Source organism: Calonectris borealis, chromosome 3 (assembly GCF_964195595.1).
Source record: "Calonectris borealis chromosome 3, bCalBor7.hap1.2, whole genome shotgun sequence".
Lineage (NCBI taxonomy): Eukaryota > Metazoa > Chordata > Aves > Procellariiformes > Procellariidae > Calonectris > Calonectris borealis.
In genome coordinates, this window is record NC_134314.1 from 56,084,800 (window position 1) to 56,102,910 (window position 18,111).

Here is an 18,111-nt window from a genome sequence, read left to right on the forward strand (position 1 = left end):
CTTTATTTTCATAAGATCCATCAGTAGTGATTTAATTTTTTAGCAGAAACAGGAGAACACCCCCAAAATGCCACAGTAATTTGTTTAGAGGAATGTTGCTTTCATTCCTCTTGAAGGCCACCACCCTCACATGATACTGGCTTCAAAGGTGCCCAGTGGCAAAGCTGTCCCTACCTCATTAAGTGTGCCTCCTTCAAGAATTCACTCTTCTCGTGATCTGTCGCACCCTTCTTCAAAGTCTACTCAACAGAAAGCAAAAGTGTAATAACACTTAGGTCACCACCACCGTTATCAAGTAGCGCTTAAGGAAAGCAATCAGACATAGGCATGGCCTTAAATACACATTATATTCCAGCAATCATTACAAGGAGGTAATCTCACCTTTAAGTGACTTGCAAGATATACTGCAAGGAAATACTCAAATCTGTCAACAGCTGTTTCTGTGGTATAACCTCTGAGCCAAATGACTCTGCCCATCCCATTCTGTTGCCAGAGAAATACACAGCTGCGATTACCTTGACTGCTACTTTGGATTCTCCACTTCCATCTGCCAGGATATCTACTGCAGTCCCTTCATACACCTCTCCAAATGCTCCACTTCCTAACAATTTGTGTAAGTTCAGTTTGTCCCGAGGGAAAGCTGGCAATGATTCAATCTCTGCTTGAGAAGGAAGAGTGCTACAAAACAGCAATATTGGTCACTTGTTAAGAATGTTTGAAATGTTATTAAAATTCTTCCTCAAAAGAATCTGGTACTATTTGTCTCATCAGGTTCATTTAAAGGGAGCTCAGGTGAAACCTGAATGTTTTGGAAGCTATTGGAAAACACCAGGTCATCTTCTTTTCCCGTGCACTTGCATTTCTTGCCACCGTGAGTGTGCAGGGTGGGCTAGGGGCAATCCAGGCCAGGATGCACACCAGAGAGCCAACATGACAGGGCGTACTTCAGAGCAGACCTGCCCTGCAGTGCAGATGCAGCCCTTAACTCCACCTTGAGGTGTCAGGGATGAGTGCACTGATGAAAACCAGTCCAGGGAAGCCCTCTTAGATGTTTTTGTCCTGAAAATACATTTGCTCCAAGGACATACCTTACAGCATAACAGGCATTGGCTAGTCCCACTGTCTCAGCCATCCCCCTGAGTTGAGCTAATTCTTTATCTTCCTTGATAAACACTATCTGTCCAGGCAAGGCCTGTTTTCTGGATTTCCATCTTTGGTGCCATACTGGAACAGAAAAGCAGACCGTCAGATATTTCACTCTGAGAGCATCCCAGCATGCGAACAGCATGAAAGGCTACAGGTTTTTTGTTATTCTGTTCAACATGACCCCCCAGCAGCTCATGTAAGCAAGACATTTCCATCTGGCCACCATCTTTTCCTCACAAAACACAGACAACTGCTCCTTGAGCTGAGAAAACAGTCAAGCATCCTCTTCTGCATGTGGCAAGACCCAAGCCCAAAGGGCTGCTGCTATATCCCAGGGAGAGGATGAGGAGTGAGAGGGCAGGACCATCACATGTGAACATCTACATGTCAGGGTAATCTCTACATCCTTTCTTCAGGGACAAAGCTTAAGAGGAAGAAAAGGGGACCCTTTGGTGAATAAATGCAGTACCCAACTTGAGAATTATAAGGTACAGGTTTTTATAAGGATACACAGGAACATCAGAGTTCTTTCAGCATTCCTGTGCTCTTCCTGCAGGAAATCAAGAGCAAGAAATGCCTGAGGATGGAGTGGATTGGTATCCTGTCCTTGATACTGAAAACATAACCAACCATCTCTAGGGCCTCAAAGCATGAGAATATACAAATTCTTGCTGGCTCCCACGCTGGGGATTGTTCAGCATTTCCCTAAACCTGGAGGCCAATCATCTCCTGCCATCTGAACTGCCTTTTACTGAGGCCTGGCGAACCAAGGATATGCACAAAACTCAGCCACATACCAAAACCAAATAGCATGACCACAGTCAAGCCCAGCACAACAACTCCGATCACAGCAGCAATGACAATGATGGTGTCTGGGGAGATCATAGTATCTGTTAAATAGAAGGGGAAAATTCGTTAATGGCTCTGTATACAAACCATTTCAATCCTATGGAGCTGAGCAAACCTGAGAGAACCCTTGAGCTGCCCGCTGTGTAAATGTCTTCCTCTGTAAAAAAGTCTCTTGTAGGCTGTATGTAGATGTCTACATTTGGTCAGACTAATCCTCCTCCCCCAGCTCTGGGCCTTTCCTGCGGTGATGACCTACTGTGTATACGGAAAGAAAAAATGCTGAACTGTTTGACAACTCAAGGTGGGATTTTCAAAAACACTCACAGAGTGTAGGTCTAGAGATCTGGCTGAAGGTAAGAAGTAATCCTCGCATCCTTACCCAGTGTGGGAGCTTGCCTTTATTTCAAGAATCATACCATAATGCAGAGTGCAGGGCCACAGAGACAAACCAGTATAAATGAGCAGAAGCAAATTTCAGGCCCGCTGTTCCGTGCAAAAGAGCCTGGATGAGCACGAGCAGCTGGGGTCACCATATAAATGGTGACATTTATTACCTCCTAGACACATTACTTTACCTGTGCAGCAGCATCATTATTAAAACAGCAGGTCTTTTTTCATAAATTGGTATGATTATTTGGAATAAAAAACTTGATTAACAGAGTAAGAAAGTACAGGACATACCTTCACCCAAAATTATATCCTTGCTTGTGTCACTGTATTCACCAAGTCCCAGCACATTTGCAGCTGCTGCTCTGAACTGGAAAGTTCCTTCTACGTTCTCGGCCTTCCATGTGCAAATACTGGCACAGGAGCCATTGTAAACTACCTCCCACAAGGACTTCACTTTGCTGGTGTTGTCAGACTGCTTCCTGCAACAGGCACAGCAAAATAACACAGGTATGTCATTAACACTGTGAGGGCTGTTTACTGTTTCCCCTCTCTGTTCTTCGCTTCAGTTCCATGGCCTTCACAACGTCTCTCTGCCTGCAGGAAAGCTCAATCTGGTCGTGGGGTTTTGGCTACGGAGCAGAAAATTGTACCATGTCATTTCAGCAATGCTAGGAATCACACATCTTTAGCTTGGCATTGGAAATGAAATGCTAGAATGTTTTAGACATAAAAAGCTCCAGCACTCTCTCACCTGTTTCAGTGTACACCTCGCAGCCAAGATTTCAAGACCTTCTTATTTAGCTTTCAGAAAAAAATAAACATTTATTTTTGTGTCCTGTTAGAGGTTTTTGCTTTCCTGGGCCCAGAGCAATTCAGTGGCTCTTGTGCATCAGGTTTCACAAGCTAAACAGGAAGCAAGTCATTGGCAGTGAAGACACAATTCTTTAGCTAGCCAGTTTCCCATAGTATCTGCTGACTGCTGGGTATATTTCTTCCTTTCCCCGTTGGACTGAGATTGATTGCTCACAATAAATTCAGAGCTGATTATTCACCAACCAAAAGAAGACCATGTATTTAAACTTGAAAGGCCATATCTGAAATATCATTTCATGTCACACAGGACTGTAATATTTCATGTGAAATAACCTTCATGAGCATGTCAATCATTCTCCCAACACACTTTAATGCAGAAAAAATGTCAAACACTTCTAAACCAGGAAGACATGTTACTGTTCTTGGTGTGTACACATCCCTACCAGAGCTGTTTGAAAAACAGGGGTAATTTCAAAGGGCTATGCAAATATTTTCTAGAATACTATGCAACAAAACTAACATTTTTCTACCTGATGTAAAAGGACCATGAGGCTCAAAGTGAAATTCAGTCAAAACCAACAGCATTCAAACTGCAGGAGAAAAGCTTATTTCATTAAACTTAAAAAAAACCTCACCTCAGTGATGCATTATGATTCCAGAGATTAATAAGAAGCTGGAGCCTGGAAAACACGGTGGTTAAAGCACAACCCTGACACAGACCAAGGGACTGTCCTTTCTTTACCCATCCACAGCAAGCCAGGTACAAACTGGCTATTGGCATATCAAAATTATTGTGGTCTCATAGCATGCAGGTCAGTGCTGCTGTACACTCACAGAACTGTATGGAGGAAGCTTACAGCACCAGGAAAATATGTCTGGGTGAAAACTTATATAGGTAAAGTATGCCTGGCTCCACAGTGCTGTCAGTCCTTAGCTTACATAAGCACAGAGTTAACTGAGGAAAAAGAAATAACAGCTGAGTTTAAAAAATTGCTTCCTTCCATCGCTCCTGATTTCGTACAATGTGATAGGAATATCTCAGAAGATGGACCCTCCTCAGTTTTAAATAATGTGTTAATTAAGCCTTGCACTTACTGCCTTAAGCAGAGCCCTCCAGAGTAATGGTCAAAAAATGAAAAGTTTCAAAGTCACTGCCCACAGCAATATACTCTAACCTGTCCATTCAGCCCTTCCAACGCCAGCGCGGGAATGAGTATGAATTGGCACTCTACAGATGCCTAATGAGTATAGTCCAGGCAATGTATAGTCCAGGCAATCTGTATTTGGTGACGGAGCACTTTAAAAATTATCTAGTCATCCTTTGTTGGTGGGAATACCTTATGATTCTTTCTGGCAACTTTATAATGCCTGTCCATGATTCCTCTGAACAGTAAGATATTTCTACATATATTTTAGCAAAAAATACGTACTAAATGCTTGAAATTTGTGATTTGAAAATATCTACAAATCTTCTTCTAATTCACCAACATATATCTAAATATATCCCTGTATTTCAGGGTTGGTCTGGAAATGTTGTTAGTGTATATTTTCTTCTAAGTTTTCCAGGAATTTCTAGAAATGATGGCTACTTAGTTTACCCGAGAAAAAGATCCCATGAGAAGGGCCATTTGCGTCATTGATATTTCACTCTTCCCATCAGAGCCAAACTGAAAGCCCCTGCACACACAGAGATTTGTTCTGGGCTGCTCCCTACCGGAAGAGTGCCTGCACATGTAGCTTACCTGCTTTCTAAGATGTAGTAGGTCAGGTTGCTTCCATTGTCATCAGCCTTTTCCCACTGTACAGAGTTTTTAGCATCTTCTGCTCTTTTTGGAACTCCTGGCTTACTGGGAACACCAGCTTTGGCCACACAGGGGGAAGAAACAGAACCCTTAAAATGTGTTTATAGAGAGACAAGGGGCTAATGGGCAAAAAGCAAAATTTAGACGTACACATGGGTGTTTAGACATACAAAAAGACTGAGGATCTAGATCAATAATCCCCAGGGATAATTAATCTTTGGCCTTCTCTTTGTGATGGACAAATTTCAAAATTTTCATTCACATGTAGCCTTTCAACAGTACTTAATAAGTTCACATGAGGCATTTCATTTCAGTTTCCCTCATTCTTTTCCTCTGTTCCACTTGGAAATGAACATAATTTCTTTCCTCCTATTACTTTTGCAGATACGGTGCTCTGTTATTTACTTTTCAAACACACACAACTATTGGCTCTTCATATAAGAAAATTGCCTGCTAAATTTTACAAAATATTTTGTTTGATTATCCACGTCGTTAAAACAGTGTTAAAATCCTACACTAAGTACTTACCTGTAGTTTTAAAGCTTGTTGAAGAGGAAGTGCTTTTCACTCCTGTAATATAAACTACTGTTACTCTTACAAAGTAGTTGGTTGAAGGAAGAGTTCCTGTGAGATTGCATGTGTAAACAAGATCTGCTGTGCATGTAGTGCTCGCAGGAGAAAACCAGTCAGTTTCTGTTTGCCACTAGAAAAATAAAATATCATCGTGGTCAACTTTCGTGCTCTGCTGAAAATGTGTCACAGTTCTATTCCTGGGTAGATTAACTAGTTTGCCACTTTTTAACATCACAGGAGAAAGATTATGCATGTGCTGTTTCAATCACAGGACTTTGTCCTCTTAGAGACCAAGGACACAAAACCTAGGCTTTTTCTTTGTTTTCAGGAGACCTACAAGTCTTGGCAGCCACAAAGGACAACAGATTAAGTGACCCCTTTCCACAGCCAAAAGGAGCTGTTCCCTTGCTTATCTCTGTGCAGCTTGTATTTCTGGATGACCGTGATGTGCCCATGAGTTCAGCTTGCCATGATGCAATTGAAAGGAGGTGGTTTAATGGAATTGTGCTATGACATTTGTTTTAGGGCAGATAGGAAATCATTGCTGTAGGCCTAATAAATCCGATTATCTATATTAAGGAATCTACGCGATCCAGTTTAGCACATGACATTTTCTGTGTCCATTGGTCCAGTCATTAAAACCTGAAGCTTCCATCCATGCTGCTGCATGCGCTTACTTACATCCATGTCACTGCAGCGCTTACTTCTACAGTCTGCACTAGTGGACCCATTTTTCTCTCCGGCATTTTCTCGTAACCTCTATCACAGGAAAATAAAATTCAGATGCTAGGTTGTAGCTGATATTTAATACTGGAAACCCCTTTCTTTTCTTTCTTGTGCAGAGCAGACATAGGATTTGTAGCTACCAGCCAGATTGGGGGAGGACAGTGAGGAGAGAGGGAGGGGACTCTACTGAAACAGGAGACCCTAGAGGAATTCTGGTGGGGTCATCCAGGATGTCCTTTGGCACTGTGGAGTATTAATGCTGCAGCTTCACTCCCCCTTGTTCCTGGCAAACAGTGCCTCCATCCTGCCACTTCTGAGCCACTAAGACTGACGTCACCATGCCCAAATTAACCACTGAGACTCTTCATACACATCCTGCCACCCTATCCTGCTCATTAGGACAGAGTGCGTTAAATTTGCTCTGATCTGGAAAAAAACTAAGGGGTATTTTTACCTTACGCAGCTCAAACCAGAAGCTGGTTTCATTGACGTGCAGAGGAGCTCTCCATTCTAGCTGGAAACTGGTATTTCTGGGAACTATGTTGACAGGCGCAGGTGGAGTCTCAAAAGTTTTTGCAATAATAGGGACACTTTCGGAAAACCAGTTCTCGTCAGGATGAAAAGCAAGAACCTAGTAAGGAAATGGATGAACTGGACAGTACCAGACCAGTTGGAAAGGTGGCTTTAGCAACGCCAAGTGTTTGGAAGACTAGCTGTTTTCAAACAAGACAATATTCAGGCAAAATAGATATAGGTGTATAAAGATTTTGAGCCTCACAGCTGCAGCATTACGCATTTTCAGGCTGGAAGTTCATGGCCTTCCTCACTCTTCTTAGTTTCTCGTTTCATCTTTCTACTAAGACTCATCTCTTTCTAGACCTTTCTGAAATGCCACAAGCTCTTACACAGGCATGCAGACGTCACATCACACTCTGGGCAGTGTTTTAGAATCACAAAAACACAAGGTGAGGAGGTGCCTTAGCACACTGCCTTCCATTATTTCACAATCAAATATGACCTATGTTTGGGTATGCATACTTACATTCGTACATATAGGTGTATAGGTATATGTGTATAAATGTATTCCCCATTATACCATCCAAATCATTAACAAAAGCACAAAATCAAATTAAGGCCAGAACAGATCCCCTCCAGCCATCAGCTGAATGTTCTCCCAGCCTATGCATGAACTGTGAAAATCACTCTCTTACTGTATGTGTTATGCACCCAGTGTGGATTCTGCAGACAACATGTTTACTTGGTTGCTTTTGAAAATGTCACTCTGGTGATAGACCTGCTGTCCAGATACATCATTTATCATTTTCCTTTTAACCCTTCATCTCTAAAGGGAGAAGCAGTATGTTTTGTTCTTACGAATCCACATTGGACATTTTTATTCCTCTGTTATCCTCTAGATGCTTGTATACCAACTGTTTACCCTTTTATCCTAATATAGTCCTAATAATACCTATATATGTCCTAATATAGTCCTAGTAAAACTATGTATGTCCTTAAAATAACTTCAGATATTAAAGTTACACAAAGTGGTCTATAATTTCCTTTTTGAAGCTAAGTGTGACTTTTATTTTTTTTGCTAGTTCTATGGGACTTCCTCTCTTCTAAAAGTTACAGAAAATAATCGTGAACATTCACAGACTGTTTTTAACCATCTCCTTATGTAGTTTAAGGTCATCAGATGCTGCTGACTTAAATACATATAACCTACATAAATATTCTTTAACCTGATCTTTCCTTCTCCTGATCTGTTGTGCTACTGTTAGCTTCATGCAGTTGTGTTAAATATCTAGTCACAGGTCTCCTGTTCCTAAAAACTAAACAAAAAAAAAGCACTAGGTACTGCAACCTATTCTTCCTTTTGTCTTCCTCTTCAGCATACTAACAGAATCTTCCCAACTGCCTTTTTAGTTCTTGCTACTTTGAACTCCTTTGGTTCCTCCACCTTCTTGATTTTATCTCCATGTTAAGTTATCCTTTTCTGCTCATTCTTACAGCAATGACACATGTGCTCAGGCATGTAATACTGCCATTACTTCAGGACAGTGCTTTCCCTGCCCTGGCTGTCCAAAAAGCCTTTCTGCCTGAAAAAGGTGGCAGGGGGGCTGATGTGTCTGCCCCTCAATTCTCACAGTTCATAGCCCAGCATAACGATGCAAGCCACCAAAGTTTTTGTGTGATGCTGACGTGGAAGTCCACGTGAACTGCAGCAGCTGATGGATGGATATCCCATTCTGCTGCTTCTGCTAGCTAGCCTGGGGCTTATTATTACATTTCCTATCTTCCTCTGTCTATGACTTGCCTGGACAGTGGAATAAACTACTTCTGCTATTGCACTGACAGCATCATATTTCAATGAAATCCAAAATCAGGGGGTTTGCAACCACCCTTCAATATTCTTGTCTACAGAAATTGTCTTCAAAGGCCACCAAATAGCCACTCCCCTACTTGCATTTTTCAGTCATTACTAGTCCTCTGCATGTGTTAAAGGGTCAACATTGATATATTGTTCTTGTTGTGAACTTTGCATGTATATTTTATAATATACTTTTATTTTAAATGTGACTGGTGCAATCCATCTAGATTCAGTGAATCAGAATCAATCACTAGAGTCAGTGAACTACTAATTCAGTCATCACCTATATCTCTATGAATATATCAGATACTTTTTAGTTTATTGGAGTAAGAATTTTTTTTTTTTTTTTGCTAAATGAAAAGTTATTTATTAAAGGAAAAGCAGCAATTGGCAAAATGGCTGAGTCTGCTCTTGATATAACATATAGATGTTTCCCCTTTATGAAAGTTTCAGATATGTTGCTTTCCTGAGAAAAGCCTTTATCTTTTGGCCATGACCCATTTGCACTTACATAGCCCTGTTTATTGCACTACACCTGGTTCTTCACAAGCAGGTCACAGTTCCAGGCATCCTCCTTTGGGAACAGAGGTTACCCGTCACTTGACCCTCTCTTAGCATGTTGCATGAAGTGTCGGGGCAGTAACTGCAGGATTGGAGCAGAAATTCCTATTTACTCTTGAGATCTGTGATGTGTTCCCCAAATAGAAAAGATCTCATTTCTAAGGATTTAATCTGAACAACCTATGTAGGAATAAACTGTGATGTTTAATTTTCCTTAAGACTAAAGGACTGAGGGAAGTCTGCCAAGTTTTGAACTCATATTTTCAAAACACACATATAGGTTTTCAGAAGAGCAGTCTAAAGATTTGCAAGTTAGTGAACAAACAGGTAAAGCTGCTTGTAATTATACCTTGAATAAATTGTTTGTTCCGGATTGGAGCCCACTGACAGACCAGGCAAGGGTCCCATTTGGAAATTCACTTTTCTGCAAGGGTGTCGCTGGGACAGGAGGTAATAAATTGACAGAGATTTGATAGCGGATGGATGCTAGAGGTCCATTTGGCTTCGAAGGTTCACTCCAAGATATGTTGATAGTGGTGTCAGACAAAACCACCGTCTTAATGGAATCAACTGCCTCTGGTACTGAAACAGAAAGAAAAATTAATCTCTTTTTAGGTTTGTTTTATTTTTAGAGAAGTCAAGAAATGTCACTGAGGAAAGACAAAAAGGTTATAAGTATATGAATATGATCCATTTACAGGACTGACTCTCTAGATGTGTAAAACTCATATTCTTATATAGTCAATCAGCTGCAGACAAGTTCAAAATATTTTGAGGGACTTTTTTAGTATCTCCTTGGCTATCCTACCATGCAAGCAGACAAACAAAAACCCAGATGCTGTCCTATACCTCTACATTTATAGTCATATCACTGAATTCCTGTTCTCTCCTAGTTTCCTAATCGGGGTCTCAGGTGTGAGTTTAGTATGATGCTTACTTGGATATGCACTAGAAAAAGTACCCATGCACTATTCCAGTTGGAAAGTTTTTTCTTGAACAGAAAAGTATGAAAGCTCAGCATTGTTGGCCATCATTTACAATTTTGCTCAGAAACACATGTCTGGCTGAACTGTGTAAGCAAGAAACTGGGTTGCTGGTCTGATGTCTATCCCAGCTGGTTACTCACTAATTGTTTTGGAAAAATCAACCCTTCCTTTGAAGCTTTGAGATCACAGACTTTGAAATGGTATATTACACACCCCAACTCTGCATTAAAAATTCTTTTTTCCTATTGAACTGTCCAGATAGGTGAAAAGTTAACAAGTTATTATGCTATCTATACTACCGACATATCAGAATGATGAGTACGTATGCTATAATTTATGCCCTAGTAGCAAGGATGCAGATTATTTAAAGGGTCAACATGAAATGTGCAGAAGCTAGACTAGTAAAGAAGACAAATTTCTCATTTCACTAGTTAAAACATATGTGGAGTAAGAGTGACACTCTGTGGCAAGAGCAATACATTAATTTTTCCAAGTTTTCCTTTTTTTTCATTTCCTCTACCTTGCTATTTGTTGGAAAGTACAGATTAATCCAAGATTCTTTCTTTTTGTAACAGAATTAAGGGAAAGACAGAGGAAATTCACACTGCTTCAAAGGTGTGAAATAGTGTACACATTTCAAGAGGCTCTAGCAGCATCTGATTACAATTTAAACTAGCAGTTACATTCATGAAATTGAGAACATAAGTAAGTGCCAGGACAGATATACATTCTGTTTACAGCTGGTTGGAAATTTTTCAACAAATTGTGAAAAGCTCTGAATGCTGCTACAAATACATGTTAAAAATGCTCAGGGTTTTGGGGCTGGTGTGGTTTTTTGATTTTTTGTTTGTGGGGTTTTTTTTTGTCTAGGACTTTATTTTTATCCCAACATTTTGTTTTATCACAACTACAGAAGCCCATTCTGAGTTTCATGTTTCATTTTAACTTGAGACTGAAAAATTCCATTTCAGTGGAGCAACTCAGTCTCCCATTTCATGTGCTACCTTTATGTTTTGCCACTGAAAGTTTACCACACAAAGAAGCAACAGTGTGAATTCTTGCCACATCCTAATAGTATTCAATCTTATTCAATCAGTGTCTCATACAAATTTTAGAATACAGATGTGGATTCCCATGCAAAGAATTGAAATCTACTGATCATAGGCCAGGTTTCTTATTTTTTGCCATAGACTCCTTAAGAATATGCTAATAATATTCAGAGAGCCACATAGGATGAGAGCCTATTTGCTTGATGCTGCAGATGCTGAGAGATCTGACTGTTAAGAGACAAAAAAATAGCACGGTTGGAAGAGAACTTCCAAAGTATAGCATCTCTGGATTCCAAAACAAGAGTGGCAGTGTGCCTGCACCTCTTGTTCCACTTTCATTTGAAAGCTGAAAAGAGGTTCATCTTAAGCAGAGGTTTTCTTAAGGGGAAAAATGTGGCTGCTCCCAGGACAAGAAACAAGGAATGATCTGTGCGTAAGAGGAGCCACTGGCAGCTCACAGGTGATGCTCTCCTGTGGGCAATGGTGGCAAAAAGAGAGGTTACTTTTTCTATGGAAGAGCATTTAAAGAAACCACAGAGTGCATCCCCAAGAGCACAGAAGAAGAAAGGGAATCAGGACCCCTAGCATGTACTTGTTGCCAGCTGGATAAAATATTTCCTTGGGCACAGTTGATCAATAAAGGGAAAGAAATGTTGAGACACGTAAGAAAAACAAAGTGGTGGCTGTGCTTATTTAAATTCCAGTTGCTTCAGCACCTTCTGAAGCAGCCAGAAGCCAAGCAGAGGTAAAGAGAGAGAAGGGGAAACCTTGGGATTCCTGTTGTGGTGTGGACAGCCCTAGATGCATATCACAGTAATACCCCATACCTGTGCAATGTGCACAGCTGTATCTCAGCAACAGCCAACCCTGCTGTAGCTGGGTTAAGTGAGCTAATGCCCAAGCATCAGGTGCTACTGTGCCTCTCCATTTCACTCCCTCACCTTCTCTCAGAGACAAATTGCTCTAACTCTGCAGGACAACAACCAGGCAGGAAAACTAGTAAAGGTGAGGGCTATAGCATTCCCACATCACTGTGAGTTCAACAGCAAGCATCCCTAGGTACCATCTCCCCAGTCTTTCCTGCAAAACACAAACAGGCTGCTGCGTCGGCTTGGCTATAATTCTGCCTTGCTGACTTGGGTATTATCAGAGGTGTCTGATGGCTCTGCAAGTGATGAGTTTATGTGGATCAAGTTGACCCTGGCTGGTGACACCAGGCACGGTGGTGCACAGCTGCAGAGCAAATCTGACACAACAGAAAAGCAAGCAAGTGCTATGCATACTACAGGGAATAGCTAGCACTCTTTATAGTTTTCCATGTTTTCACCAAGTGAGTCCAGCAGCATCACTCCAATGTTGAGAAAACTATCTGAAGAACAGTGCAAAAGCAACTCCTCATGAAGACAGGTACAAGTGTGCACGTGCACACATACACATGCAAAACAAGAAAAAGTGCCGAGCAAGGTACCTCTATTGGGTTGGGTTGCAATGCAAGATGACACATGCAAAGGGATAGCGTGCATCTTCGGATGATCCTTTTCTTTCTGGGAAATGACACGAGCTGCAGGGAAACTGGGACAGTAGCTGTCCCACAGCTGCAAACAGGCAGAGTGAAGCAGGGAATGAGCAGGAGCATCCTCCTGCCCCAATTAAGGTATTTCCAACCACAGGAGGCATCTAGCTCCAGACTAGTAGTATTCTCAAAGAATAAGGACATCTTGAACTCGGGCTGCCTATGAATCTCAGTTGCCTTTGTGGCATTTGAGGAAAGCTTCTGGGCCATGTTGGCTTCAAGGATAGATGAGAGACATACTGGTACTCACAGTACCAGGACCTGGGCCTGCATTAAAGTGCAGCAGAGAGTTGAGTTTCCTCGCTATGACATGCCCCAAGTTTCATCAAGTATGACAAGATGAGCAGTCAGTAGTTTTGGACTCAAACAGAGGCCTGAACCCACAAACAAAAATAGCATTGCTGGTTTCTATTTAGTTAGGGAACTAAGGCAGCACGAGATCTATGTTCTGCAATGGAAACTCCACAATAGGGTGGAAAGGATAACTATGAAGGTAAAGGGTGAAGGATGAATGCAAGAAGAGAAGACACAGTAGGAAATATACCAGTGAACAGGCAAAACTGTAGCTTGCTATGATCAGCTGGATAATCAATGTGTGCTGAGTGGAGTTATAGATCCCTCATAATGTAACACAGGCTACACATCAACAGCAGAACTGTTACAGAAGTCCCCCATTTCTTGTTCTGGAAAATGTGCCCTAAATAAAACAAGCGTGTTTAACATGACTGAGTTCTCCAAGAGAGCACTGAAGAGATGGACTATCCTTTGGAGTATAACAGAAAGGGAAATTTGCAAAATCACACACCCAAAGCAGGAAGTGGAGTAGGTGTTAACCTAGACACATTTCTTGAGGTACATCATCAGGTAATATAGCACACATATGTATTATGTGAGGTGAAAACTGGCTTTATAAACTAGGTAACTAGAAGAACAGGCCCAGCTCTCAAATAATAAAGAACCAGCTTGAATAACAAGCTATATAGAATTTAGATCCTCTTGATCACGCTTCCTTTTCTCTTTTCTTTCCTCTTTTCTTTCATTTCTCATTCTTTTTTTCAAAAGCAACTTTGTACTCAAGAGAAAACCTTTAAAATAAAATACACCTTTCACTTGCAGTGCCTCTTGTCTCTTACGGACAGCAGTACGTGCAGGTTTTCCCCAAATGTAGCCTTGGCTTGTCACTTTGTGAATGTTTCCAGAAAGTGAGCTGTGCTCCTGTTACCCTTTTCTAGGCTGCAGCTACCTGCTCCCTTAGATGCTGCTACAAGCTCTTGTCCCTGTCCTCTTCCATTGCATCAGCAGGTCACACCTCATCACAGAGTACAGAGGTAGCTCCGCTTAAATACAATTATAAATTTGGCTGCCTTGCCATCATGTCTTGGCCTCTTGCCTTCACTCATACTTCTCTCACCCATTCACCCCCACTGAAGTTTCTTAGCTTCCTTCAGCCATAGTTAGATAAGTTTACTGATGTATTTATTTATTTTTAGGTAATCCCTAACCAGTCCACTCTCTGCCCAGTGAACATTCAAGTTCAAAGCACTACCCTTAGCTTTCTTCTTCTAGTGTGAAAGGGACTGAGAAGGGCACATCAAAATTCTTGAAACCAACTGAAAATGTGCTATTGGCATTCAGGCCAACAGAAGTAAAAATGAGGTGTTGTTTTTTCAGCCCGGTTCACAATAAATCAAATCTGTGTTACCCTAAGAAACAGTAATTATGAGAATAATGTCAAGCCAAGGGGGAAAATCTTAATGTTTAATGAATACATAACACACATATTTAAACATACATAACCACGTATACATTCAAACACAACTTATTAAAAATGTGGCCCAAGGCAGAAACTGCAACTGTTTAGCCACTTTTAACCATAGTTTATCTTTCCTCAGGAAGCCAATGAGCAAAAGCATTAAAGAATACATACATATCTTATGAATCTTACAGATTCATCAAGTCTGGTTGCCAAAGCCTTGTGAAGATCTACACAGGTTACATTTTAAGCAGAAAATTTCTCTGCTTTCTGATTTGCAACCCAAACTTACACACACCTTCCTTTAACTGAAGTGAGAATTCTGTTCAAAATCGGAATAAAATGTGAAACAAACCTCCATATAGAGTTGTGCCAATTATCTCTTCTCCCATAGGCAGCACTTCCTCATCTGAATAGTAGTTTTTCACTGCAACTTGTATGACATAACTTGAAAATGGCTGTAGGTTGTCTATGACAGCTATAGGACTCTGAAATTCCTATAATACGAAATCAGATAATAAACGTATTCTTAGAAAAGAGAGTCATATGTCACACCAATCATCTACCAATGAAATGAATGTTAACAAATAATACAGTAATGCTTTTGTATTCTAATACATTTTAGTGTTTAAAAAAGAATGTTAAAATGATAGTTTGGGTAATAGGTCGCTACAGAAAACACATACCAAAAAACAAGCTGAGGTGTAATTAGCACGGCTACAATAGCACATTGTTCAGTGGCTGGTACTTAAATAGGAAATGGTAAAGTAAGAAAAAAAATGTAACAGAAGAAAAAATTACTAAGGCAAGTACAACTACCACAAAACACATAGAGGCAAGCCATATGGTTGCTGGACAGTCTCAAGAGTTATTTGAACAGATTAATATCAACCACAACTGCTCTTTTTACAAGTAGAAACTGAAGACCCGTTTCAACAGGATTTTAGCAAAGGCATGTTAGAAAGTAGAGGAGTACTTGCACAAAGGAAAGCTAAGGAATCTACCACTTAGCAAATACCAAACAGAAAGGGGAATTACTGTTGAGGATGTAGAAGTGGAAAAACTCCCTGATAGAAAGTTACAGAATGGTTTATAAAATGACTAGAAGTGGTATCACATTCCTGTTTATATGTGATATCACATGCATTTTGGTTCCAAAATAGCCATACCAATGCTTTTTGCTGTAGAGCAGACAAACAGCAGCTTGAGTTCCTGCGGTTGTTAGTCATTTGTCTGAGAAATACCAGATATGTCGGTGTAGGCTGCAATATGCTGGGGCATAGCTTCTGTGGTGTGACAGATGGCAAGCTTAACGTAAAACTGGTGTTCGTCGTATCAAGGATAGTAGGTTTCTCCATGTCTGGCAATAGAATCAGGCATCTTTTATCTAGGAAAGACATCAAAAATAAAAAAAAAAGTAATTACTGCTGGACCAATCCAAACTTGCATGGGATTCTGCCATTATTTCTGTGAGAAAGCATAACCACAAAGTATTCTCTCTGCTTTCACAAACAGAAACAGAAAAAAATCCCACCTGAATGTACTTTATTTGATTACTTTCATGGACACAAAAATAGCAGTTATCAAAGTAAAGTCTCATTTATCTTTGATAAGACACAGATTTACTAAAGGTACAGATTTACTAAAGAATTTAGGTTCTTCTTTAAGTACCTAAATGCCTTGGAAATCCAGGTAGTTGCTGTGTTATCATCAACGGCAGTACACACTGATGAGTCCAAACTTGTTTGTCGCAGGAAAGACAGATACACAGAATAGAGGGTACCTTTCTCTAGCGATTAAATGTTATGTCTCTTCTCTTCCAAACAGCTTTTCATGTGTAAAGTTCATAGTAACAACAGGGAAAAGGGAGACAAATTTTGGAAGGAGAAAAGGAGTCTATAGGGAGAAAACAATAGAAAACTACTCTGTGACAGTAAACAAAAAGTAACAAAACAAAACCCCTCATCACTTGATGTACTTTTAAAAACAAATTAAAAATATATTAAATGGACTTACTGCCAAGAAGGAAAAGATTAAGGCGCATGCATGGGGAAAATGGTACAAGGACAAATGTTTGCCCTTAGGCCAGAACAACTGACCTCATTGTCAAGATCTTTTCTCCCTAAATGAGCAACCCCGCCATTCCTACCAAAGTCAGGTTCATGCATATGGGGGAAGGAGAATAAAAAAGTCTGTTCAACAGAAATAAATATAAGGTTGAATCTTTGTCAATTTTATAGTTACCTAGAGTAATAAAACTCCCATGGGAAAAGTCCCAGATGGAATAAAGAATTGAGCCATTTTCAGAGTTAAAGTTTCTGTCAGGCAGTTCCATAGAAATGTGTTTACCCTGACAAGAAAATCCTTCACTACAATATGCAGTCCCCTTCCTCCTAACCCTGAAGAGAAATCATTCTCTCACAGAATCTGTGACAGGACAATAATTTTCACTGAGTACTTCTGATGTGTTAAATGATCAACTGACATCACATCTCTGGATGGCAATTAAATAGGTTAGAATGAAAGAAAACTCTAACAGTATTCCTTGCTCACATCACTAAAGTAATAAAAAGCATGTCAGTCAACCCAGCTGGTCTTTGCAAACATCACTTTTCACATATACACCATTTGCTTTCAGCACTGAGAAGGAGAAGAAAATATTTTTTTTCTTATATTAGTATGTTAATTTACTTTTATCTTAAACTTGTGTGAATAATTCTGTGCATTGCCCTCCCTCCACAAATGCCAAGTGTATTCTTCCAAATATATTTGCAGCAGTCAATGTAAATAAGAAGAACTCTGTGCGGATCTCTGGATAGAAATAATCCCTTTGGACAGAAATTCGGTTCTTCCCTTTCTGCACCAGCTAAGCCTGAGGCTTTTGCAGGAAACCCTATCCCTGGGGATAAGGATTGGTACATTCTGTACCAGGGCCAAACCAGGCTCCTGCACCAATGCCAAGCCCACACAGACCTCATGGGAACAAACTTGCCCAAAGTCCTGGTAAGAATAGCCTGGGCACTGGTCAGAGCAGCTGCAGGCAGGACTAACTCTACTGGCTGCCCAAAACAATGTGAAATTCTTTTATTCCAAAGAAGTCCATCCTGTTAAAATATTCTCTTGTATATTTGTCAGATTTTTATGCAAGACTGAAGCTAAAGAATTATTTTGAATATATTCATCATGCTAGTAGCTGTTCTAAACCTCTGCATTTACAAAGATAATCCCCATAGGGACCATGAATCCTAACTTTCTATTAAAACTAATTTTTATTTCTTTCATTATCATTCTACAATGTTTTGTTTAAAATACTAGGAGTTCTAAGTGAAGCCTGGGTCTACTATAATGTAAACTGTAATTGCCTCTCAGGTACTTTTTATAAATTGTTTTAATAAGCTGAGTTCTTATTTCTTTGTCTTTGGAAAGGCAGACATTTTTTTCAGCTTTGCATACTTGTGAACAAAACCAGAAATCTGTATCATAACAGGGATCATTATCAAACTCTTGCTACAACACTTT

General features: G+C 40.2%; 1 protein-coding gene across 1 annotated transcript in view; it reads right to left on the reverse strand.

The window, feature by feature from the left end:
* Positions 1 to 18,111, reverse strand: part of ROS1 (ROS proto-oncogene 1, receptor tyrosine kinase) — a 75,117-nt gene that overhangs the window by 20,678 nt on the left and 36,328 nt on the right. The window contains exons 28-38 of the mRNA XM_075148086.1: positions 15,762 to 15,979; positions 14,948 to 15,089; positions 9,581 to 9,813; positions 6,754 to 6,930; positions 5,529 to 5,703; positions 4,941 to 5,058; positions 2,677 to 2,864; positions 1,944 to 2,036; positions 1,089 to 1,224; positions 516 to 678; positions 175 to 239 (exon numbers count right to left, since the gene is read on the reverse strand). Of these exons, the coding sequence (XP_075004187.1) occupies positions 175 to 239; positions 516 to 678; positions 1,089 to 1,224; positions 1,944 to 2,036; positions 2,677 to 2,864; positions 4,941 to 5,058; positions 5,529 to 5,703; positions 6,754 to 6,930; positions 9,581 to 9,813; positions 14,948 to 15,089; positions 15,762 to 15,979 (1,708 nt within the window). The remainder of the gene's footprint in view (positions 1 to 174; positions 240 to 515; positions 679 to 1,088; positions 1,225 to 1,943; positions 2,037 to 2,676; positions 2,865 to 4,940; positions 5,059 to 5,528; positions 5,704 to 6,753; positions 6,931 to 9,580; positions 9,814 to 14,947; positions 15,090 to 15,761; positions 15,980 to 18,111) is intronic.